Source organism: Fusarium coffeatum, assembly GCF_003316985.1.
Source record: "Fusarium coffeatum strain FIESC_28 chromosome Unknown BRIP53273_contig_70, whole genome shotgun sequence".
In the NCBI taxonomy this organism is placed as follows: Eukaryota; Fungi; Ascomycota; class Sordariomycetes; order Hypocreales; family Nectriaceae; genus Fusarium; species Fusarium coffeatum.
Window position 1 is genome coordinate 42,320 of NW_022157866.1, and position 22,564 is coordinate 64,883.

The window sequence follows — 22,564 nt, forward strand, 5'->3', positions numbered from 1 at the left end:
GGCGAAATAAACTCCCGTCGCAGCTAGAAGCCAAGCTCGCGCGTCTGGAAATTTCACGTCTGCCAATCCAAGACGGCGCGCAGAACGACAAGGCTACAGCCTATCACCACCAACGACCCTCAATACCACCAAATTTTTTATTGTAATCTGGCACAACCCTGCATCATATAGATTCAACATCGCGCTCTTAATTTATCAGCCTATCGTTTAGACATAACTCGAACTTTCCAGCCAAGATGATGCACCCATCGCGGCAGGCGTATGTCGAGGACGCCGAACCTCAAGGCATCGCACTTGAAGATATTCCCGATGACCACGACTATGACATCAGCATGGGAGGAACTGGTGTTCCATCCGAGAAGGCTTCCGCAGTCCTCAACCAGTTGAATCGCAAACGCTTGGCCGCAACGATAGCGGTTCCTACCGATGATACACGAGTGCGCGCAAAGCTCCGAGAGATGGGCGAACCAGTCACGCTCTTTGGAGAGGCCCTTGTTGACCGACGAGATCGTTTACGCGAGCTTCTCACAATTCAGGCCGAGCTCAACGGATTGGAAAATGGCGATATCACCATGGACGACGCCGAGGACGATCAAGAAGAAGACCAGGAGCAGGAGTTCTACACAGCAGGCGGACCTCAACTTCTGGAAGCCAGGTTAAATATGGTAGAGTACTCTTTACCACGGGCAAAGAAGAGGACGCAATTTCAAAAGGCCGAGTCAACAATCCCTTTGCGCACCCAAGTAAAGTTTCGCAAACAGGTCAAGGAGAGATTACAAGCATTCGAGCTTCAGGGCAGTCAGACTGTTGGTGAGCGCCATGTCAGCATGACCCGCATATCGCCCAACGGCGAGATGGTTGCTGTGGGAAACTGGGGTGGTCAGGTCAAGCTGGTCGAAATACCAAGCTTGAACCAAAAGATGAATTTCCGCGGTCACACCAACAAGATCAGCGGTCTATCCTGGTTCCCCGGTGCCACTCTTCCAGAACAAAATGTATCGCCTGATACCGTTAACCTGGCATCGGGCGGTGCTGAGGGAGCTATCCACCTATGGTCTCTGAACCAAGATACTCCGCTGTCTAGTCTCGAAGGACACTCGCAGCGAGTGTGCCGTGTCGAATTCCATCCTTCCGGTCGTTATCTGGCTTCTGCATCCGACGATACTTCGTGGCGCCTCTGGGACGTTGAAACAACTGCAGAGGTTCTCCTACAAGAAGGTCACTCAAGAGGTGTCTATGCTGTCAGCTTTAATACTGACGGTTCGCTACTTGCCAGCGCCGGTCTCGACAGTATTGGCAGAATCTGGGATTTGAGATCTGGGCGCACGATTATGATTCTGGACGGACATCTTGACGGTCACATCAAGCCTATTCATGCACTGGATTGGAGCTCTGACGGCCACCGAGTGCTATCCGGATCGGCTGACGGTTGGATCAAGTGCTGGGATATTCGAAAGGTTCAAAGGACGGGTGGTATTGGTGCGCATACCAGTGCTGTTTCTGATATGCGGTGGTACAAGGGCCTCGATGATCCTCTTACTGGTATTCCACCTGGTGTTGATGAGAAGGGTGCGCAACTACCTAAGAAGTCTGGCAGCTTCTTTATTTCGAGTGGCTTTGACAAAAATGTCAAGGTCTTCTCAGCCGACGACTGGACACTGGTACAGACACTCAGTGGCCACACGGGTCCGGTTGCCAGTGTGGACTATAGCAGAGACGGCAAGTGGATTGTCAGTGGTGGCCACGATCGCACAGTCAAGCTCTGGGGACGAAATGATGGCGAGGGAATCTAGGGAAATGTTAAAAGAGATGATAGATCTGGTATGGACAGCCTACAGTACATCAGGTACTCAAAGAAAAATAGATACCCCTCAAAGAATTCTAATAATATACAAAATAAGAGACACAAACAATAATTCGCCCTGTGAATTGATCATCTCAAAGAGCTGTTCTTTATTGAAACTGCATCCGAACAATACTGACTTATTCATTTAAGTGGGTCTCTTTTTATATTGTTTCATCTGTGAATAGAGTGACACAACGCTCATTGGATCACGCATCCACCTGACACTGGGTGCTCGAGGGCGACAAATAAAACACCAGACTTTAAGAGCTATTAAGTCACCAAAACCTGGTAGGGCAAGTCTTCTGTTTTTCTTGACCCTTGGTGGCACTGTACCTATTGATTAGATAACGCTAAGTTTGGGTCTAGCACGCTTGGCCTGGCCGGTCCCCCTGCTGCCAACTCGTTCAAGATCAGGTTCCTTTAGACTAACTTGGATCTAACTCAGACTTCGCATCACTTTCATACTTACAACATCATATCGACCGCTAATCATCGTCACCAACTTCTTACAACTATCGAACTCTCCCATGAGCGACTCTTACTCAAGCACAACTAATATTACCACTCCCCTCTAACAAAACGGCTATGGCGAGCATCGATCGCTACAGACCTCCTAGGGAAGGGTATCAACCTCCAGCAATTCCCGTCAACAACCGACCTGAGCGCGATTCACGGTCAAGATCCCCACGACGACGTGATGCTGTCCCTCCCGCTGTGCCAACCCCTCCACAACATTCAACGCGGACTTCTCCCCCTCGCCCCCAGGCGCGCCAAACCCAATCGCCAGCGCGGTCCGGCGCACAAACTCCAGTGGCCGGTCCCAATCAATGGTCGTTCACGTCGAATGAGGTGCGGAGCACTCCTAGTATCGTCGAAGGCATTACGCCGGCCGATGAGCGAATGCGCAGAGCGAAGGGTGTCAATTTCATATACCAGGCTGGCGTCATGCTAGATCTTCCTCAGATTACGCTATGGGTAGCCGGGGTGTTTTTCCATCGCTTTTACATGCGCTGCCACATGCTACAAGAAAAGGGTGGAATTCATCATTATGTGAGTCTTCCCCACTACTCGACAACAATTCCAGAGTCTTTCGGACAATGGGAGTATGCTCTTGACTGAGCAGCTTGAAAGATTTTTCGAACTGCGACTAACATGTCAAACTCAGAACATAGCGGCAACAGCCCTTTTCTTAGCCAACAAAGTGGAAGAAAACTGTCGAAAGACGAAAGACATCATCATTGCGGTGGCCAAGGTGGCCCAAAAGAATGCCAAACTTATTATTGATGAGCAAAGCAAAGAGTACTGGCGATGGCGAGACAGCATCCTCACGTATGAGGAGGTCATGCTGGAACAACTCACATTCGACCTGATGGTCGACAACCCTTATCGGCACTTGTTCGAGCTACTTGGAAAGCTCGAAATAGTACACAACAAGCACTTGCGACAAGCTGCCTGGGCATTCTGCAACGACGCTTGCCTCACATCCATCCCTCTTCTGATAGAGGCACGAGATGTTGCCATCAGTGCCATCTTCTTTGCGAGCGTTCACACAAACCAACAGATCGAAGATATTGGTGGCGAGCCATGGTGGAGGCATCTGAAGGGCGATGAGGCCCTTTGTTCTCATGCTATTGAGGTGATGCGCCAGTTCTACACGGAGAATCCGCTTAGAAAGCAGAACCCGTCGCTGCCGTCACCTGCATTCCATCTTGAGAACACTAGAAGAAGAGGCGACACCTTGCTGAGCCAGCCAGATACATTATCATCCACTACCGGTACCCCACTGGAAGCCGATCGTGCGAGTCGAAGCCCTGGCGTGAGCTCGAGAGTGAACGGTGCCAGCAAGGATAGCGAGGGACGACTTCTGGGGTCTCAATCCAAACCCGATGAGAATGAAGTCGCATCCAAGTCACCACTTAAGCGAAGGGAACCAGAGGATGGTGATACGAAGAGCGATAGGGCAGAGAAACGGGCTAAGCTCTCGGAGGATGAGGAGGGCGAGCTGGTTGAGGACTGAGACTACGACATAATTACCACACAGTCTTTGTAGAGTACGAGACAAAGAGGCGTTACGGGTTTTCTTGAGTTCGTGGCATCTAACCATTTGGTCAGGATAGTCGATATTTACGCATGGCAAAGGCTGGATCTGGTTGAGCAGGCATAAGGGTGAGCGCTCCTGGGTTACGGCGTTCGGACGCAGGCTACAGATGCCCTCGGCCATTGTACTCGGATTAAGATCATGGTCTAGGAATATTAAACTAGAAATTGTTCGAAGACGACTCTTTGTGTCGTGATTTCAAGTATACACTTATGAACGAAGCTCGTTAATGCGTAACTTGGGTGTTGTGATTTCTTGCTACCACTTTTCGTGCTCGCGAAGGCCTCAGAGAGTAGATGTCATACTTCTTGGGCGTATTGTGCCCCTCAGTTCAACGAACTACAACTGGTCGTGAGATTACAAGGCGCATCAAAGCATACTACATCTGATCCCTATGCCATCTTGAAGAGCTTCGACATATTTGTTTCCTTTCAATATCAGTGCAGACAATTTTCTAGTAGTACACGCATGAAGCCGCACTAAATTCCAGTTCGTCTTGGACTTATAATACGAGTTTTCCAATTATCATTTTCTTAGCACGATAAAAGAGCTATTGGCTGGTGGTGATAGCTTCTTCTTGTCCATCAGCATATTCTTTTCTGCCACTTCGTTTCTCCGCGCCTGCAGCTCCCCGTTGCTTGAACGAGCGGTTGAACTCTCCTCTCGCTTAATGCCCGCAGCCGAGAGAGCTCCTGCCTCAGTCATTTCTCGTCCCCAACCGAAGTTTCCAAGCTGCTGCCTGCACAAGCGAGACTGAGTTCACCAGAAATTCTGCCAATCACCCCACTCACCGCCTTCAGGCACAGCTATAAATTTCCGCCCGCATCGCCTCAAGCTTCGCTTTTTTCTTTTCCTTTTCTCCTTAGCTCTCTTTGCCTTTTGGCTTAGATCAAGTGTAGTATCTGTTCTTTTCAGTTTAATCTCTGAAAGATGTCTAAGGACATCAACATTGATTATTCCTATTTTTGGTTAGAGGGCGGTCTCCTCTGCGCTTGCGCATGCTTCCGCCCACAGTGTCCCTGGTATTACACTGCCTCCAGGTGACGCGAACCACTTTTGAGCTCCTCGTTTTTCATTGCTTACTCGGGCTTGCCTGGGTAGTGAAGAAGAACTCCTCCAACTGTGAAGATGCCTTGCTGTGTTAAGTCAAATTTGTCGAATCTGTGATGCCGTAAATGCTTGTCGCCAACGAATGCCGCATTGCTCCTGCCGTAATTCTCAATTGTAAACCTGCCGTGAACATCTCTGTATATTGATCTCTCGACCTCGTGCTAGGCAAAGATCATATCCGTCATAAGTGTAAAGACGACCCTAGCGTAACTCCAACCACTAAATCTCCATCTCGAGAGCCTCATCCGCAGAGCCTCATTCATCCACACACCATCAACCGCAATCATGTCCTCCGAAACTCCCCTCCTCGACCCTTCCATCTTCTCCCACCTCCAAGAGAAGATCGATGAAGAGACAAACGTCCGCGACAACCTTTCCCAGATTGTCCAACGTCTCGAGCGCGCCGTTGCCACCGCTCAAGGTCTTCTTTCTCGCGTCCACTCTACACCTCGCGCCCGCTGTTAGTTTTTTTTCTCTCCTCCAGATTTTGATACGCAAGGCTAATCCATGAAAATGCAGGGCCTGCGTTGGTCTCCCAGGTTGAGGATGCCATCAAGGAAGAGGTCTCTATCGTGAAGGAGCTGAGCGAGGTTGCTAGCCAGCACCCATACTACAAGTGCGTGATCGCCGCTTCATTCAAAACGAGCATCAAAAATCTGACTGCGTGATAGATACAACCAAAAGTGGGCGAGAGCTGCACAGAATGCTATCGGCACCGCTGTGTACGCTGCTTGGCTCGGTGGCCTAGGCTCTGAGTCGCAGCCTGCTTCTCTCGGCCGTCTCCTCACCCTCGAGCAAGTCGGCGAGGTTTTCCAGGGTATGTCATCCATGTCCATGGCCGTTTGGGCACCCAAGCTGACTATTCGCAGTCCCTACAAACCTCAAGGATCGTGACGCCTTCCACTTCACCATCGAAGAGTACCTGCTGTCTCTGACAGACCTCACCAACGAGCTGGCCCGTCTAGCCCCCAACGCTGTTACTCACGGAGATTTTGAGCTTCCTCTCGTTATTAGCGGGTTCATCAAGGATCTTTTTGCCGGGTTCCAGCTTCTCAACCTCAAGAACGACATCCTCCGCAAGCGAGCCGATGCCGTCAAGTATGACGTCAAGAGGGTTGAGGATGTTGTCTACGATTTGAGCCTGCGTGGGCTCATTAAGAAGGCCGGCGAGGGTGACACAGAGATGGCTGCCGCAGAGTAAAGTTAACGTTACGAAAAGAAAGCTTAGAAAAAGGATGGCAGTACCAGTGATCGACGACATTAAATAGCTTGTATCTAGGTTACCCGAGAATAAATACGATATTTTTGTTGTTATAAAGTCTTTAATTAATCATGCATGCCGCTAAAGGCACTCTCCTGGTTTAAGAAATGATCTGGATGTCTTGCTCGACTCTCAGATTGATCCTAAACGATGCGAATTTTGTTTACATTATATATACACCATGATCCGTCCCACCTCTAAACTCCAAGTAAAGTTCAGTAAATAGACTAATCGTTCCCAAAGGTCGTTCTTAGTCATGTCGGAATGTACACTTGTCGCCTCTAGCACACTTGCCCTGCTGCCAGAAGGTACAAGGCTTGGTGCCGATAAGCGCCTTGTTGGCGGGCTTATGGACTGGCAGAGTACCTCTCTTTTTCCGTCCGTCTTTGCTATCACGGTCGCCTCTGCTTCCGTGGTGGTCGTGATCACGGTCATGTGTACGATCACGATCCCAGCTTCTATCTTGGTCACGATCTCGACCGTGATCTCTCTCTCGCTCCCACTCTCGCTCTGCGGCAGGCGGGGGCGGTGGTGGAGCCTGTTGACCTTGTGCCATCTGGCTCAGCATCATATATTGCTGGTACGATGGGTCGTTGGGGTTAAAATAAGGAGCCGCATTCGAGGCTGAAGCTTGTTGGGCCGGAGCCTGCGATGGCTGATTAATGGCTGCCAAAATCGATTGGAGTTGGTTCTCAGGAATTTGTGGCTGCTGCTGTGAGGGTGCAGCGCCTGTCTGAGGCTGAGCCGGCTGCTGTCCACCATTCATCTGCTGCAGCAGAGCCATGTAAGGGGCATAGGCCTGTTGCTGAGCGTAAAAGGCACTCCAGTCTTGAGGGTTCGCAGGAGCTTGACCGGACGATGCACCAGACACCGCCGATAACAAGGCATTTGCCTCTGCTTCTGCTCGTGCACGGTCTTCCTCGTCCTTCTTTTGTCGAGCTGCCAGTTCCTTGTTGTAGCCGATTTGCCATTCACGAACCTTCTCATGATCATGCAAAATCCATTCAGGAGGTGAATTAGCGGGAAATGGCAGGCCGGCCAGAGACTTGGCCACTCCTTCGATGGCGCCTCCACAGAGACGAGTGGGCAGGTCAGAGTAATGGAAAGATCGCCACACATCACTTGCAGTCTGGTTAGGGTCTCGCCAATTCTTAGCCTTGTCGGACTTGAGAATGGTAATTATCTGCTCTATTACAGCAGGACCCGCGACAATGGGCAAAGTGTCGTTAGCCATATTTACAACGTGAGAAGTGCGCTGATGAGATGAAGATTGTGACGCCACAGGGGCACCTCGAAGGTTACCCAAGATCGAGTCGAGACGGTTTGCTGGGTTATTTTTGGCATCGATGCGCTGCAACGCCGAGTAGAGTGCACGATCAGCTCCCATCTGCTGCTCGTCACGCCACCTGGCTTGGATTTCCTGAAACTTGGCGCCATCTGGCAAGTACTGCGTCTTTTGCTGGTTGGCGCCTGCCGTCTCAGGCGGCGGCGACTTGGGCGTTGGTGGAATGTCAGCTGGGTCGGTGTATATAGCCATAAGCTCCTTCCTCTCCCTTTCGGCGATTCGCTCCTTTTCTTCGGTGGTGAAAGTAACGTTTCCACCTCTGTTGACAAAGTTCTTATTTCGGACTTCGGTTGGTAGTCTTGAAAGATCTGTCTCAACTGGTCCCATCCAAGGCTGGTAGGGAACGTCGTCATCATCTTCCTCCTCGTCCACGTCTGCGCGCTGCTTCAGGACCATTCCTTCGGATCGGTCATCGGCAGCGTCTCGAATCATGTTCTGCTCTCTGCCTTCATCTTCAGCATCCTCCTTGTGGAAGACTTTGACCTGGACGAGTTCGCTTTCCGGCTTCCAGGTGACCCGAAGCTTACGGCGAGCCTCCTTACGGAGACGCTTAGCCTTCTCTTCGGGTGTTTCATTAGAGGGTTCGGGGCCATTGGTTTCCTTAGGTTGAACAGGTAACTCGGCCTTGGGAGCGTTGATCGAGTCGAGGAGTGATGCAATGCCAGACAAAGCACTTGAGGCTGCGCTTGGGGTTGGGGCAGTAGTTGTGCCATTGCGAGAGGTAGATGGTTTGGTTTCGGTTCGTGGGGGTTTCGACTCGCTTTTGGCCTTCTCGTCACTTGCAGTTTTGACATCTGGCTTGACTTCGGGTTTCGGGACTGACTTAGCCACGGGTCTTGGTTTCCCCGACAGAATAGAAGAGGCAGCGGCTTTTGCGGCACTGGTTTTGGATGCTGATTGGAGTTGAATCTTGGGTGTGGCAAGTTTCCTCATAAGAGAACCGCCGCCAGATTCTACGGCAATCTTCTTCACCGTGCGTGTGTCGGCTTCATCGTCACGAGCACGCTTGACTGACGTTTCCATGACAGGTTTGGCCTTGGCTCTGCTTGAGGCAGAGGTACCAGTATACCCAGTGCTTGCCTCAGGCTCGCTGGCCTTGAGCTTCTTCACTTTGGCAGTAATCTCGGACACGAGCTCTTTGACCTCGGCGTCGCCCTTGTCGGCAAATCTCTTTCGAACTGTCTCGAAGTTTGTTGTCTCGGCAATCTTCTTCGTCATGGGAAAATGGGTAAACATTTCGAGAACAATCTTGGGAAGCTTTCCTGTAAAATCACCTGCCTTGATACACATGATCAGGGCATTGACCAAGCTTAAAACTAGCTTTTGGTGCCCTCCAAGATTATCCAAAACAGCATCATCAGCATGCTCAATAGTGGCGTCCAAAGCACGTAGAAGAATCTGCTTTTTTTGCTCATAATCGTGTCGCGCTCTGGCAAGTGCGTCCTCAGATACCTTGTCCTTGACAGCTTGGTCGAGTTCTTGCTTGGAACGGTTCATTTCCCCTCGAAGCTTAATGAAATACTCGCCTGCCTGCTGAACACGGCTTGCAATGATATTGGTTGTTTTTGCACTAGATTGCTCGATGTGGACTATTCCAATGGCTTCCCAGGCTGCTGCCTCAGCGGGGTCTGTTGGGCGAGTAGCAGAACGAATCTGGGCAACGTTAGATACACATGTCATTTGGCTTTGAAGGAAATCTCTTACTGGCTTGCTACCACGATCCCCCTCCAACTCTTTTTTTGCCTTTTTCTCTGCCTTGTTCTTGGAAGCTTCGTCGGATTTAAGTTGCTCTTTGAAAGCATGTGGGTACTCTGTGTACTTTGGCCGACGTTTTCCAAGGCTCTTCATGGAACGGTCAAAGTCATCCAATAGTCCCTTAGCCTCCAAACGCCTCTCATCCAGTCCTCCCTTGTCAGGTGAAGGACGATACTGACTTGTGAAACGGCCCTGGACCTCACATGGGAGGCTATAACCAAGTTCAGGGACCATCTGTCTTCCATTACGGTTTGGCTGGGCTACTAGAGGAGCAAGCTTATCATAACTCTTAGGGGCAGGAAGCTTGGCTGTCCCTTCGTAGATCAGATGGGGAAGACCCTTGATTGCGGGATGTTTGGCTTGGGCAGCCTTGGTGCGCTTGTTAAACTGGGCGATCAACTGAGCCTCCTCAGGAGTAGGAGTGGGAGCCTGCAAGCTATCGATATCGTCCACCTTCTTCACGGCAGGAGAACCCACAGGTGAGTCGATGTATGTCGCAGCAGGCTCAGGCGTCGGGGTATCAGGAGCACTCTTCACGACCCGCTTCCTTTTCTTAACAGAAGCCTCATTCGTAACCTGTGGGGCAATACCCGTTTCTTGACCGTTAACAGGCTGAGGAACCAGATATGGGTTGTTGGCAGCGGGTGGCGACGAAGCATTAGCTATGAAGTGTGGCTGTTGCTGGTGCATCTGTTGCTGAAAGTTTTGAGCAGACAAAGGCTGTGAAGTTTGAGGGTATGCGATAGGCTGTTTGGGGGCGAAATGTGGCTGAGGATGAGGTTGGATAGGCTGCGGTTGTTGCTGAGCATGCTGCTGCTGTTGGTGCTGTTGCGGAGGCTGTTGACGAAAGTTAAGTTGGTCGTTCGGTCGAGGCTGGGGAGTCTGGCCATTAACTGGCGGCGAAAAAGCAGGCTGGTTGTATTGCTGCTGGTTCTGAACAGGAGACTGCTGGGGTGGTCGACTAAAGCTATGGCCCTGATGGCCCTGGGCGAAGGCAGGGGGCATGGCCTCGAATTGTTGCACCGGTGTATGACTTTGTTGCCGACTTGTTGGCTGAGGCATCACATGAGGCTGAGAAAATTGCTGGATAGGAGATTCGAAGGATGACTCGCTAGGTGGTGCCATAGAGTACGGGAAATTAGAGGAATGAGGATGGCCCGAAAGTTGACCCATACCAGCCATAGCATTATCGAGGTTCATCTTCCCGTGCTGACCATAGATATCAGGATGCATGCTACTGAAATCTGTATCCATTACATCTGGTGTCTGTTGTGAAAACTGCTGGTTCATTGACAGCGAGTCGTGGCCAGGGTGGTAGCCTGCCTGGTCCTGTTGAGAGCCATGCAGAGGTCCAGAAAGGAAGGAGTGGCCTTGGTCATTGTCGAAAAAGTTTGAGGCGGAAGCATCTTGTGGGTTAATTTGAGAATAGGCAGCTTGATCATTCACAGGCTGCGACCAGCCTTGATTGGGGTCAAATTGGCCATTTTGTGCAGAGAAACCATAGTTGTTATGCCATTGATGCGGTGCCTCATCAGCGCCGTTTTGGCCATTGTTTGACCAAGACTGCATCTTGTGTTGATGCTTTGTTTGAGTAATGATAGCTGCTACAGCACAACAGCAATACAACCACCACGATCAATTAGTTTCAACAGCTTTACGAGCTAAAACATTGTGTTAGCAATCATTACTACTTGGCAATGTATTCCTGCAAGTAATGCAGAAGGAAGAAGTTGATGGCACAACGATGAAAGGAAAGAAGAGGTACGATGTGACAAGCTGCAGCTAGGCGTTGATGTAGCCCGCGATTGCAGCAATCATTGGTGTATCAAGCGTGTAAAGAAATAAGGTACTAACATGGAGAATTAAGCTGGAAAGTAACCTTATGCAGGTGTCTTTCTGTTAGGGGAAAGCTGTCGGCTATCGCAGCTGCAGGCGGCCCACCACAAGGACACGCTAGTCGATAAACGGACGATCTGGCAGGGATCCGGGTCTTAGGAGAACAAGACAAGGTGAAGTGAATATGTATCTGTATCTAAAGGAAACGAATAAAAACCATCAGTAAGGACTGTAAAAGGATTTGTTATTTTTGATAAGTCGAGGACGAGAACAAAGAAATGATAGATTATAAACGTGAAGATTGCTGATAAAGAGCATCCAGCAACTGGCAATAGTCAAAAAGAAGGTGTCTTGCTGGTTGATCAAAGGTCGGACAAAGACTGCCACGGGTGACAAAGAATCTCAAGGACAATTGGAAGTAATTAACTCCCAGAGCCAAAATTAAACTCTGGCCATATACAGGAACTTTGTCTGTAAAAATGGAATCGCCTGTCCGTTGCGACATTTTGGAGAGATCTTTGATGGTGGAGCCACTGTTTTTGAGATGCGTGTGCACCCGTTTTTTTAGCGTGTGTAGTCCCTGAGATGTCGCTGGCTTTGGTGCTGAGGAAGCTGGAGGCAGCGTTATCGTTATCACCCAGCAGCCCCTGTACCTAACCAAGCTGCAACGTCGCGACGATGATCAACAGTTAGAACGCCCTTTTCTGACCTTGCCTGAATGCTCTTTTTTATCATCAAAAACACTTGCGTCGCGGCTTTTTAGGTGCGCGTTCGCGTCGCTTCTAGGTTGGCCAGGTTGTATATACCTAGAGTTCGCCACATGGGCGTCTTGGTTACCCAGCCACTGCAGCTTTCTGCTCCTAGAAGGCGACACGGAGGAGCTTTTTATCTCCAAGCAAGTCTCCACGACGGTCACCAACTCATCGCCTCGCAATTTAAATGCTGCAGAAGGTCCGAGTGGTTGTTTCCATTGTTATAGAGAAATCACAGATACAATACTGCTGCTTGATTCTGATGGGGCGGGATGACCGAGCCATGCAGAATGACGCGACAGAGGTAAAACGGTTGATTGGTGCAGATAGGGAAAAGGGAACGGGGACAAGTTTGGGCATACCCTTTGATTCAGAAATAATTCCTTCGACACGGGAGCTTTGTCCGTTTTCCTACCAATAGAAGCAGAAATATCCTATCCCATCTGTATATTGCGCGAGTCGCGTGGTGTTTACAACATTATCGGACGTATGCGTGACCTGTTCGAAAGGCAGAAGACAGTACAAGGGCGACCCGTCAGTTCGCCAGTACGAGGCGGCGACGTAGGCGCAGATGGGAAAGATGAATACAAAAGAATCGAAATCGGGATATTAAGGGCCCCTGGTATTTAAGTGCGCCGCGGTTGAGCGCCGACACAACGTGCTGTCGCGATATATGATGGAGGTTGATGAAGTGTCGTCGGATCAAAGAGAATGAAAAGAAGTCCCTGGCAGTTCGCAACTGAGAATGGACCTGGACGTGTATGAGTCTGGCCCCATTTTTCAGGCACCAAATGCAATCATAAGTCCGTGGTATCAGGCATGAGGAAGAATGACCCATAATTCGAGCTTCCCTCATCAGCGGCTGGCCCCTTGGAACTCGGCGGGCCCAGCACCGTGGCACTTTCCATATCCAATCGTATCGGCGCTTGTATCGGTCCGTGCTCTCCCAGCTTGCGCGCCGTAGGGAGCTTCCCAACAGTCCAGCGGTGGGTGGTATTGGATCGTGGCCTCAAGTTGGCATCAAGCGATACTAATTCTCACAAGGAAAATTAGTTTTCCAATTTCGACCCGAGGCTCTCTTAGTAGCCCATAATCAGTTCTTTCGGCTTGCGACTCACCCATATAATCGAAATACAGCCAAATCGTGTCCCTCATACAATCAACTCCTGAACGGCACATCCCACTATCATCATCTCGAGCACTCAGGCGCTCCGACGTCATTCGCCAATATGGCGACCAAGGGTAACTCTCTGCGCGATCGCCAAATAGGTTCGTTATACCGGATGTTCAGAGCGCTGTTTGGTCTTCTGCTAATGCTTTAATAGCCTCGCTTAAGAAAATCCTCAATCTGAACGAGACTGTCGAATCCTCCGAAGCAGACGAGGCGCATGCTAACGGTCTGCTTGCACCTGTTGCGCCTATCCTCGACGCCGATGGCAACCCTATCTGGAAGGTCTTGGTCTTTGACGACCTTGGTCGAGATGTCATCAGCAGTGTTATGCGTGTCAGTGACTTGCGCGCAATGGGTGTAACAATGCATTTGTAAGTTAACAAGCATGAAGAAGAAGCCCAATGCTGATACAATTATGCAGGCATATTGGCGGCGCAAGACATCCTATTCCCGATGTTCCTGTCATCTACCTCCTCGAACCGACTGCGCAAAACCTACAGGCCATTACTTCCGACTTGCAGAAAGAACTCTACACTCCCGCTTACATCAACTTCCTCTCTTCCCTCCCCCGTCCGCTCCTCGAGGAGTTTGCTACACAAACAGCAACGGCCGGCACATCTGAGCATATCGCCCAGCTGTTTGATCAGTATTTGAACTTCATTGTGGCTGAGCCAGACTTGTTCAGCTTGGGGATGCAAAAGGAGCATACATATTGGGCTCTGAACAGTGCAGCCACAAGCGATGAGGAGCTCGACCGAGTGGTGGACAAGATCGTTAGCGGTCTCTTCAGTGTAATCGCTACCATGGGTATGTCGCCGATTCGACTTGCAAACTCATATGCTCATACTTTACAGGTGTTATTCCCATCATTAGATGTCCAAAGGGTGCCGCTGCCGAGATGGTTGCTGCTCGACTTGATCGCAAACTTCGAGACCACATCCTTAACTCCAAGGAAAACCTCTTTTCAGGACCCCGGCCAAACGCATCATCAAGCACTCACTCTTCCCGACCTGTCCTCATTCTTCTCGACCGAAACATCGATTTGATACCTATGCTCTCCCACTCTTGGACGTACCAAAGTTTGGTTCACGATGTTCTCAACATGAAGTTGAATCGCATTACCATTGAAACTCCTGCGGAAGAAGGAAACCCAGCAAAGGGACCCACCAAGAAGGGCTACGATTTGACTTCAAACGACTTCTTCTGGACCAAGAATGCTGCCAGTCCATTCCCTCAAGTAGCGGAGGATATCGATGCCGAGTTGACCAAGTACAAAGAGGACACCGCTGCGATCACAAAGAAAACCGGTGTCACCAGTCTGGAGGACCTCCAAGCCGACACCAGCGCGAGCGCTCAACATCTAAAGGCAGCAATAACGCTGCTCCCCGAAATGAGAGAGCGCAAGGGCATCTTGGATATGCATATGAACATCTTGGCGGCTCTGTTAACAGGCATCAAAGACCGTCAGCTAGATAACTACTTCCAGCTGGAGGAGAATGCCGCGAAGCAAACTAAGGCTCAGATCATGGAAATTCTCAATGACAACGACAAGGGCAATGAACCTGTCGACAAGCTGCGCCTGTTCATCATATGGTTCTTGAGTACCGAGCAGGAAGTCAATCGACAAGAATTCGAAGGCTTCGAGAAGGCTCTCTCAGAAGCTGGCGCAGATGTATCATGTCTGCCCTATGTTCGACAGTAAGTTTATCATGCAATCATTCGGGGCGACTTTACTGACCAGAATAGGGTTCGCGCAACTACCAAGATGACACAACTGACTACCATCAACAACACTGTACAGCCAGCTCAATCATCGGATCTCTTCGGGCGCTTCTCTTCGATGTCATCCCGCCTCACCGATCGCCTCAAGGAGTCCGGAGTTCCCACCGGTTTGTCATCCAACTTTGAGAGTCTCATCAGTGGTGTGAAGAACTTCCTTCCTGCTGATCGTGACTTCACTGTTACTAAGATTGTCGAATCCATCATGGATCCTGCTTCTGCCTCCTCTTCTGCCATCGCAAAAACAGAGCACTACCTCTACTATGATCCTCGATCAGCCAATGCGCGAGGCACTATGCCTCCTCCCAGCGCTGTGCGATCGGGTGCAGGTGCCAGCAATCCGGGCGGCATGCCTGGGTCTCAAGTACCTGGTCAAACTGCTAGCTTCGGTCAAAGGCGGCAAGGCTTCAGTGAAGCTGTCGTGTTCACAGTCGGTGGTGGAAGTATGGATGAGTATGGCAACCTGCAGGAGTGGGTGAGCCGCACCGGAGGAGATAGAGCCAAGAAAAGAGTTGTCTACGGCAGTACTGAAATGGTCAATGCTGCAGAATTTATTAAAGAGGAGCTGGACACATTAGGAAAGGAGGTGGCATCATAATGCCTGTCTTAAATACGGAGAATAGACTAATGAGACTTGGAGGTCCTGGTCCAATACATGCGCATGCCTTTTCCCTATCATGTCTAGAGTTTTAACCATCCACACATTTTGTTCAGTCAAAGGTGAAGTTTAATAGTAATAATTGACTAAGTTTTTCAAGTTATTAAATACCACTTCTGAAATATTGTCATGTCCAAAATCTCCGAGTGGTTTTCAATGAAGCCAACCTTTAAGCGAGTTTACCCTAGACTGATAGGATCTTGAATCGTGATGTTGACTGCAGTGAATATCAATTGAGTTAACTACATCATAGTCTGCTATACAACATGCTCTAACATACAAGTACTCCAACATTCACCTCCTGTCACTTAATCATAGATGCTCCCCGAGTTGGCACGGAAGATTCTTGCACCCAATCGCGTCACTGGTCTGGGGCAGTCAGGACAGCTCCATACCAGAACTCTGGGGTGTGCCTGAACTACTGTAAGGTACGTACCGATCTAATTCAAGAACAACACCACCCGTCCTGTCCCAGTCTGAACTTGGTTGCGCAAGGCCCCAAACCAGCAAATCTTATTGGCAAATCCTGCTACCTCTCATTGTTTCCATTGTGTCAACATCACGAGCATCATCACATCAACTTTTATCAACAACACAACGCGCATAACCAACCCCCCGATTCCAATATTTTCGCAATCCAGCGCGTTTCATTGACGATATCTTCGCCCCGATCGCGCGTCGATCGCACCCTCTCCCTCCCTCGCCATGGACGAGTCCCCCGTTAAGACTGAGGGCGCTACTCGCCATCGCGCCGGCTACAAGTCATGGAAGAAAAAGTACAGAAAGATGCGCATCGTTTTTGATCAAAAGATGCACGATGGCGAGGAGCTACACAAGCAAGAGGATAAGGCCGCGGCGCTGGTCAAGCGCTTGGCTGTAGAGAATGAGTACGCCTCCCCTAGGTTCAGCTACGCAATAACGGAGGAATTGACTAACCACGAACCCAACAGTCGTCTATTAGATCTATTACTCGAGATCAACAATTCTCCGCAGATCCCACCCGAGAAGCAAGTCGAGGTATCCCTTGAGCCACCATCCGACTCCAAAGCGCCCGTCCTGCCCCTGGATGAAGAACATGAACTACGTAAAGACACACCAAGAAAACGTCTCGAAGACCTTGTCACTGGTGTTCCACATTCAACATACAGCAGTGCAAAGGAGACACTACCACAAATCGTCAACGAATTGAAGGCTCCAGATGGCGAGGCATTCCCTGCCGACTTCCTATCCGCCGATGATATCGACAACTACATCTACGAAATCGACATGGCTCTTGATACCGACGCACCTCATCTCCCCAGTCTCGCCCCTCGTGCCCATCCTGGCAACCACCAAGTTTCACATCCGCATCTTAAGAACCCGACGAGTGTAACAAATTGGCTTCGTAAACACGCACCCAAGATATTCCTCCAGGATGGTGAAGCGCATGGCGACGCCGACGATAACGAGGGCGGCCACACCGGTGGACGTAAGACGCGTGGGTCACGAGGCGAGCGTGGCGGAAGAGCAAGCACAAGGGGCAAGCGTGTCAGCGCTGCCGTTCGTGCAGCTGCAGCAGACCGCGACGTCGATGCCAGCATGGATGAGGAGCAAGACTTTGCCTCAACGCCTGTCAGCCGGGGCAAGCGCAAGAGAAATAACGAGGACGACACGGGATACAAGCCCCGAGGCTCATCGACCAGGCCTACGAAGAAGAAGCGTAAGAGCGAAGCAGAAGGGACACCCAGTGCGCGCAAGTCGAAGAAGGATAAGGAGATTTCTATCGACCGAACCGACTAGATTCAGGTAGTCTTTGGAAGGTCTCGCCCATATCTGTAGCGAGAACAGCCGCTCTGCTCCATGTACGGCCAAACTTCAGGGCTAACATAACATGTATTACTATCGAGATCAAGAATGGAGCCTCACGGACGAAGTCCGTATGTTCGCAGCAACAATCCTGGTTTCACAACCGCATGCACCCACAACCGTGGTGATCCTTCCGGCCAACCGAGGGCCATCTCGATCGGGACAACTCGGGCTTATGGGTGTCATTCTCGATCTTTTAATTATCAGCTCCTTTGTACGAACCGTCTCCTTATATGTGCACATGCAGGCTTAAGCCGAGGCATTCCCCAGCTTGGGAACAGACAGCCGGGGATAAAATTATGTTTCTTTTGGAAGGGAGGGGATGGATGGGGACGGGAGAATAGGGATTTTTTTTGCTACGGATACTGGTATTTCTTTTCTCAATCAGGAATTTATTTTGGAGATTGGGTGTCGGTTACGCTAGCTACGGACAACTACCGAGGTTTGACAGCCAGCAGTATGGAAAAAAAGAGGCGTTCGAAGTGGCATCTTGCAAGAGTCAATGTGCGTTAATGTACCATTCATGTGAAAGAAGTCGGTACAGGGATATCACGATCCAATAGATTTGCTTTAGGCTTTGTTTGAACTGATGTTATGATTCCGTTTCTCCGCGACTAAGATGAACTAAAGAAGATTGTACTATGGGGATCAAGGAGTCACAAGTCAGGGACCGGGGAAGAGCAAGGTGAGGAAAACTATAAAGCAGGGCTGGGTATCCCATTATGTCTATGTGCTAAGAACATGCAAGAAGCTTTTTATCTACATGGCATCTATTCCTGTACCATGGATATATCATGCTGACCTCCTCTTTGATATCTTTGCTTTCACATATTCAGAAGCCCAACATCCTGTCCAACCACCATAACTATGGAGGAACGTTCTTCATAAATCGTTAGCCCGCTGCATGTGACCTTGCAGCGGGTTCCGGTGCATGATTGCTCTTGACGACGCCACCTTCCTTTCTGTTGGGAAGATGACGGGCCAAGAGACCCCAAGAGGCGATGCTCTTGTGGTTTTCAAGACTGGAGCGAGATGCTATTCAGATGGTGACAACAAATTCGACGCCGACACTTGAAGAGTTCATGAAAGAGTGGGTGCTCTTGCAGCTGCACAAGAGACCATAAGAGTGGAAGCGGAGGTAGTGATCGAGGGAAAGACTGAAACTGGGTCGAGACGTTTACAGCTTCTCCTTGAGAGTCTTCTTGAGGCGGCGCTCGACAGCGTCAAGGTACTCGTTGGTGGTGGCATAGTCCTTGCGCTCAGACTTGCCAGTGGCAAGGGCAAGATCCTTGGTCATGATACCGTCAATGTCGACAGTGTCAATGCAAGCCTTCTCAAGGCTCTCAGCGAAGGCAACGACGTCGGGAGTGTCGTCGAGCTTTCCACGCTGGACGAGACCACGGGTCCAGGCGAAGATGGAGGCAATGGGGTTGGTGGAGGTCTCGTTACCCTTCTGGTGCTCACGGTAGTGGCGAGTGACAGTGCCGTGGGCAGCCTCAGACTCGAAGGTCTTGCCATCGGGGGTGATGAGGACGGAGGTCATGAGACCGAGAGAGCCGAAGCCCTGGGCGACAATGTCGGACTGGACATCACCATCGTAGTCTGGAAATATGTTAGCATTCTTGTCTCATCATTGAAGATATACAGGAAGCTGAACGAGTGTTCAGTCATTCCATCGGAGTAAACTCACTCTTGAGAGCCATGATGTAACCACCGGAGCTCTTGATCATCTGGGCGACCATGTCGTCAATGAGGCGGTGCTCGTACCAGATCTTCTTGGCCTCGAACTCCTTCTTGTAGGTGGACTCGTAGATCTCCTGGAAGATGTCCTTGAAGCGACCATCGTACTTCTTGAGGATGGTGTTCTTGGTGCTCATGTAGAGAGGAAGCTCCTTGTCAATGGCGAGCTTGAAAGAAGCGTGGGCGAATCCAGTGATGGACTCATCGGTGTTGTACTGAGTCTGGGCAACACCACCGCCCTCCTTGAATTGGAAGACCTCGATCTCCTCAGGCTGGCCACCCTCGGGGGTGTAGACCATGGAGAGCTTACCAGGACCGGGGAGGACAGCATCCTTGGCGCGGTACTGATCACCAAAGGCGTGACGGCCAATGATGATGGGCTTCTTCCAGCCAGGAACCAGACGGGGAATGCGGGGGATGACAATGGGCTCACGGAAGACGGTACCTCCAAGAGCATTTCGGATGGTGCCGTTGGGGGAAAGCCACACTGGACATGCAAGTTAGTGATGTTCGATCCAAATAAGCTTACTGTATGTCTAATTCGCCCTGTTTCTGCTTGCTGCCCCTCATATTGCTTCTCCTGCATGTTCTCATATATGCGGGGTTGCGATTGGTGGGGGGCAGTAGCAAGACGCAGCGCGAACTAGGCCATGCATGACGGGTATTGACTTACTCTTCTTCAGCTTGAACTCCTCAACACGAGCCTCATCGGGAGTGATGGTAGCACACTTAACACCGACAGAGTACTTCTTGATGGCCTCGGCGGCATCAATGGTGACCTGATCGTTGGTCTCATCACGGTACTCAAGACCGAGATCATAGTACTTCAGGTCGATGTCGAGGTAGGGGTGGATGAACTTGTCCTTGATGACCTGCCAGATGATGCGGGTCATCTCATCACCGTCGAGCTCGACGACGGGGTTCTTGACCTTGATCTTCTGGGTAGAGGAAGCCATTGTGCGGTAGGCGAAGGGGGAGATGGTTTGGATAGCACCGAATGAAGCGCGAACAGGGCGAACGGTAGTAGAGGTATAAGCGACACGGCGCAGCGAAGACGAGAAAAGAGATCGCGGGACTGAAGAGGCGAGAGCAGCGACGGGCATGATGGGCAAGAAAAGAGAAGAAAAAGAAGAGGGTGGAGGTTTATAAAAGAAGATACAAGAAGGGTTGTTACGGCACGAGAACGGGAACCGGACTCGGGAATCGACGCCGGGAGATTGACTTGATTCAAGCTTGGGCTAAGAAAGGTCCTTCCTTAGAATGAGGTTGCTCCTGTACAAGCAAAGTAAAGCAAGCGCGGGGCGGGGTGCAACTGCCTGCAACAACACGGACGGGCGGTTGGTTTGGGGTTCGGAGGTGGAGATCGGAGGGTCGGACCAGGAAGGTGCCTGGGGTCTTTTTACTATGACAGCCGAGGAAGTAGCCGGTTACTGTGGCGGCGACCGAGAGGAAAACCGACGATGCGATGCGATGCGAAGAATATGGGGTAAGTTAATGTGACCTTCCCCCCAATGAGACGGGGTGGATTTGATTGAATGAGGCGCCGCTAGTCGATGTGTTTGAAGCTGGGGGAATCGTCAGGTGTTAGTTTAACAGTTTGCGCGAGTAATAAGCTGCACTAGAAGGAGGGGGAATAAGGGTATGAGACGATCTATGTTTGAGTCGAGTCTCTTGGATAAAACATTTGCCTCCTTTCTTTCTCTCTTGAGGGGTGTAAAAAGGCGAATCTCATGAAATGTAGAGTCCAGAGAGGACAGCAACGATGGCTTCTCGTTGGTCCATGACGATGCAATATACTGTAGGTATCATGACAGGTCTCTGTGGCTGACCTCTGACTTCTCATGGAGCTAATAGATGGCATGACATGGCCTGACATGGAAAAGCTGCACTTACAATACCGGACTCGAACGAAACGTCGTCTTCTGCACAATAGATTCTGCTGATGAGTTGAAGCTGCTGGCAAGAGATGATGGTGATGTAAAGATGGGAATTCAGCCAAAATAGAGGAAAAGAACTCAAAGGATATTCATGTTATTCTTCCGACAACGGCCTTCCGAAGACGGATACTGCGGGATAATAGACATGGCTGACATGATCTTTTTAGACAATCGCATGCTATGACAGGGGTTTATCGTCCCTCTATCTAAAGTGTCTACATATGACGTTTCTGTACCATACATGAAGCTGAACCTTACGCTCTATTCTTGAATCTCACGATACTTTTATAGAGTCTTGAGATGCTCACAAACCCCATCATGTCTCCCCCAATAGTCAGGGCGTGTCTCGAGTATTCTCCATGCTCTTCTTGCCAGGTTCTTTTGGGGATGAGGCTCGGTACCTGACCGAGCTGGGGCACTTCATCAAGAGCTGCAAGCAGAGGAAAAAAGCCGCTAGCCCAGCCTCGACGGTTGTATAGCGCTAGTGTTGATGGGTTCCGTACTTGGTTCCCCGCTTCAGTGGGGGAAGCAGAAGCCATGTCTTCTTTCTTGGCTTTCAATTAGGCACGCATCTCGTGCATGACAGCTGCTCTCGTTTTTGCCTCATCTCGGTGTTGTTATTGCCGAGGAAGAATACCTCACACGACATTGTGGTACTGTTATTCATCCAATAGTGACATGTTGGCTTGAGCTATAAATGTCTGAAACCGTTCCCGGCATATCACTGTCTGATATAGCTACCCAAGCACTTTCAGATATCTCATTCTGATCATGGCTAATAAACTCAATTGACATTTGACCGGGATTAATAGTTCACGGAGCTTTGCATCTCGGCGCGGCACGCATCTCCGTTCTCGGTCTCGGATCTCCGGTCGGCGTATCCACTCTCCGCGCCGTCATCGGGGAGAGCATATTGCTTCACGGTCAAATTCCGAACAAGAACAAAAGGAATGTAATGCCGAGCCATATTACACTTCTAGACTGATAGAGATTGTAATGATAACAATTCTCTCCAATACAACATCACGTCTCTTTGTTGTTTGACTCCCTTCCCTCATGGTAGCACGTCGCTATTGATCCTCCTACAAGTGCTGTGATGTACCTCATGCTTCGATCATACAATCACTGACAACGCTTGACGATTACATAAACTTGCGATAACTGAGCATCTAGCAGAGACGTATACTGATATCATCCTCAACAGCAAATCGACAAATGCTCCAGCATTGGTGATAGCATCATGTTTTCTGTTATGTCAAAAATGGTTACAGAGTAGGATGCAATGTAGTGCTCGGACATCAGATAAACCAGGGGGATGTGTAGCTTGGGTACTGAAAGAAGCCGTCAATCCAATTCGTATATCGTCTCGGAATATCTTTCTATTCTAGTACACATTCCATCATCATACCATGTTTCACAAACACGGGCTGC

At 50.1% G+C, this 22,564-nt stretch overlaps 7 protein-coding genes across 7 annotated transcripts; 5 read left to right on the plus strand and 2 right to left on the minus strand.

The window, feature by feature from the left end:
• Positions 1-236: 236 nt before the first annotated feature.
• FIESC28_03321 (uncharacterized protein) lies at positions 237-1,793 on the plus strand (the record flags this gene model as incomplete). The annotated part of the gene is made up of 1 exon (XM_031157470.1): positions 237-1,793. One exon carries the CDS (start codon positions 237-239, stop codon positions 1,791-1,793), a length of 1,557 nt encoding a protein of 518 aa, XP_031018443.1.
• A 638-nt stretch (positions 1,794-2,431) lies between these two features.
• On the plus strand, positions 2,432-3,863 carry FIESC28_03322 (uncharacterized protein; the record flags this gene model as incomplete). Its single annotated transcript, XM_031157471.1, has 2 exons — positions 2,432-2,896; positions 3,012-3,863. The coding sequence occupies 2 exons, from the start codon at positions 2,432-2,434 to the stop codon at positions 3,861-3,863; spliced, it is 1,317 nt and encodes a 438-aa protein (XP_031018444.1).
• Positions 3,864-5,339: 1,476 nt separating this feature from the next.
• Positions 5,340-6,255, plus strand: FIESC28_03323 (uncharacterized protein; the record flags this gene model as incomplete). The annotated part of the gene is made up of 4 exons (XM_031157472.1): positions 5,340-5,514; positions 5,574-5,670; positions 5,726-5,871; positions 5,924-6,255. 4 exons carry the CDS (start codon positions 5,340-5,342, stop codon positions 6,253-6,255), a joined length of 750 nt encoding a protein of 249 aa, XP_031018445.1.
• Positions 6,256-6,565: 310 nt separating this feature from the next.
• Positions 6,566-10,984, minus strand: FIESC28_03324 (uncharacterized protein; the record flags this gene model as incomplete). The annotated part of the gene is made up of 1 exon (XM_031157473.1): positions 6,566-10,984. The coding sequence occupies one exon, from the start codon at positions 10,982-10,984 to the stop codon at positions 6,566-6,568; it is 4,419 nt and encodes a 1,472-aa protein (XP_031018446.1).
• Positions 10,985-13,232: 2,248 nt separating this feature from the next.
• On the plus strand, positions 13,233-15,551 carry FIESC28_03325 (uncharacterized protein; the record flags this gene model as incomplete). The annotated part of the gene is made up of 5 exons (XM_031157474.1): positions 13,233-13,272; positions 13,329-13,545; positions 13,596-13,981; positions 14,029-14,872; positions 14,921-15,551. 5 exons carry the CDS (start codon positions 13,233-13,235, stop codon positions 15,549-15,551), a joined length of 2,118 nt encoding a protein of 705 aa, XP_031018447.1.
• A 765-nt stretch (positions 15,552-16,316) lies between these two features.
• Positions 16,317-17,390, plus strand: FIESC28_03326 (uncharacterized protein; the record flags this gene model as incomplete). The annotated part of the gene is made up of 1 exon (XM_031157475.1): positions 16,317-17,390. One exon carries the CDS (start codon positions 16,317-16,319, stop codon positions 17,388-17,390), a length of 1,074 nt encoding a protein of 357 aa, XP_031018448.1.
• Positions 17,391-18,633: 1,243 nt separating this feature from the next.
• FIESC28_03327 (uncharacterized protein) lies at positions 18,634-20,299 on the minus strand (the record flags this gene model as incomplete). Its single annotated transcript, XM_031157476.1, has 3 exons — positions 18,634-19,058; positions 19,147-19,683; positions 19,870-20,299. The coding sequence occupies 3 exons, from the start codon at positions 20,297-20,299 to the stop codon at positions 18,634-18,636; spliced, it is 1,392 nt and encodes a 463-aa protein (XP_031018449.1).
• Positions 20,300-22,564: the final 2,265 nt, after the last annotated feature.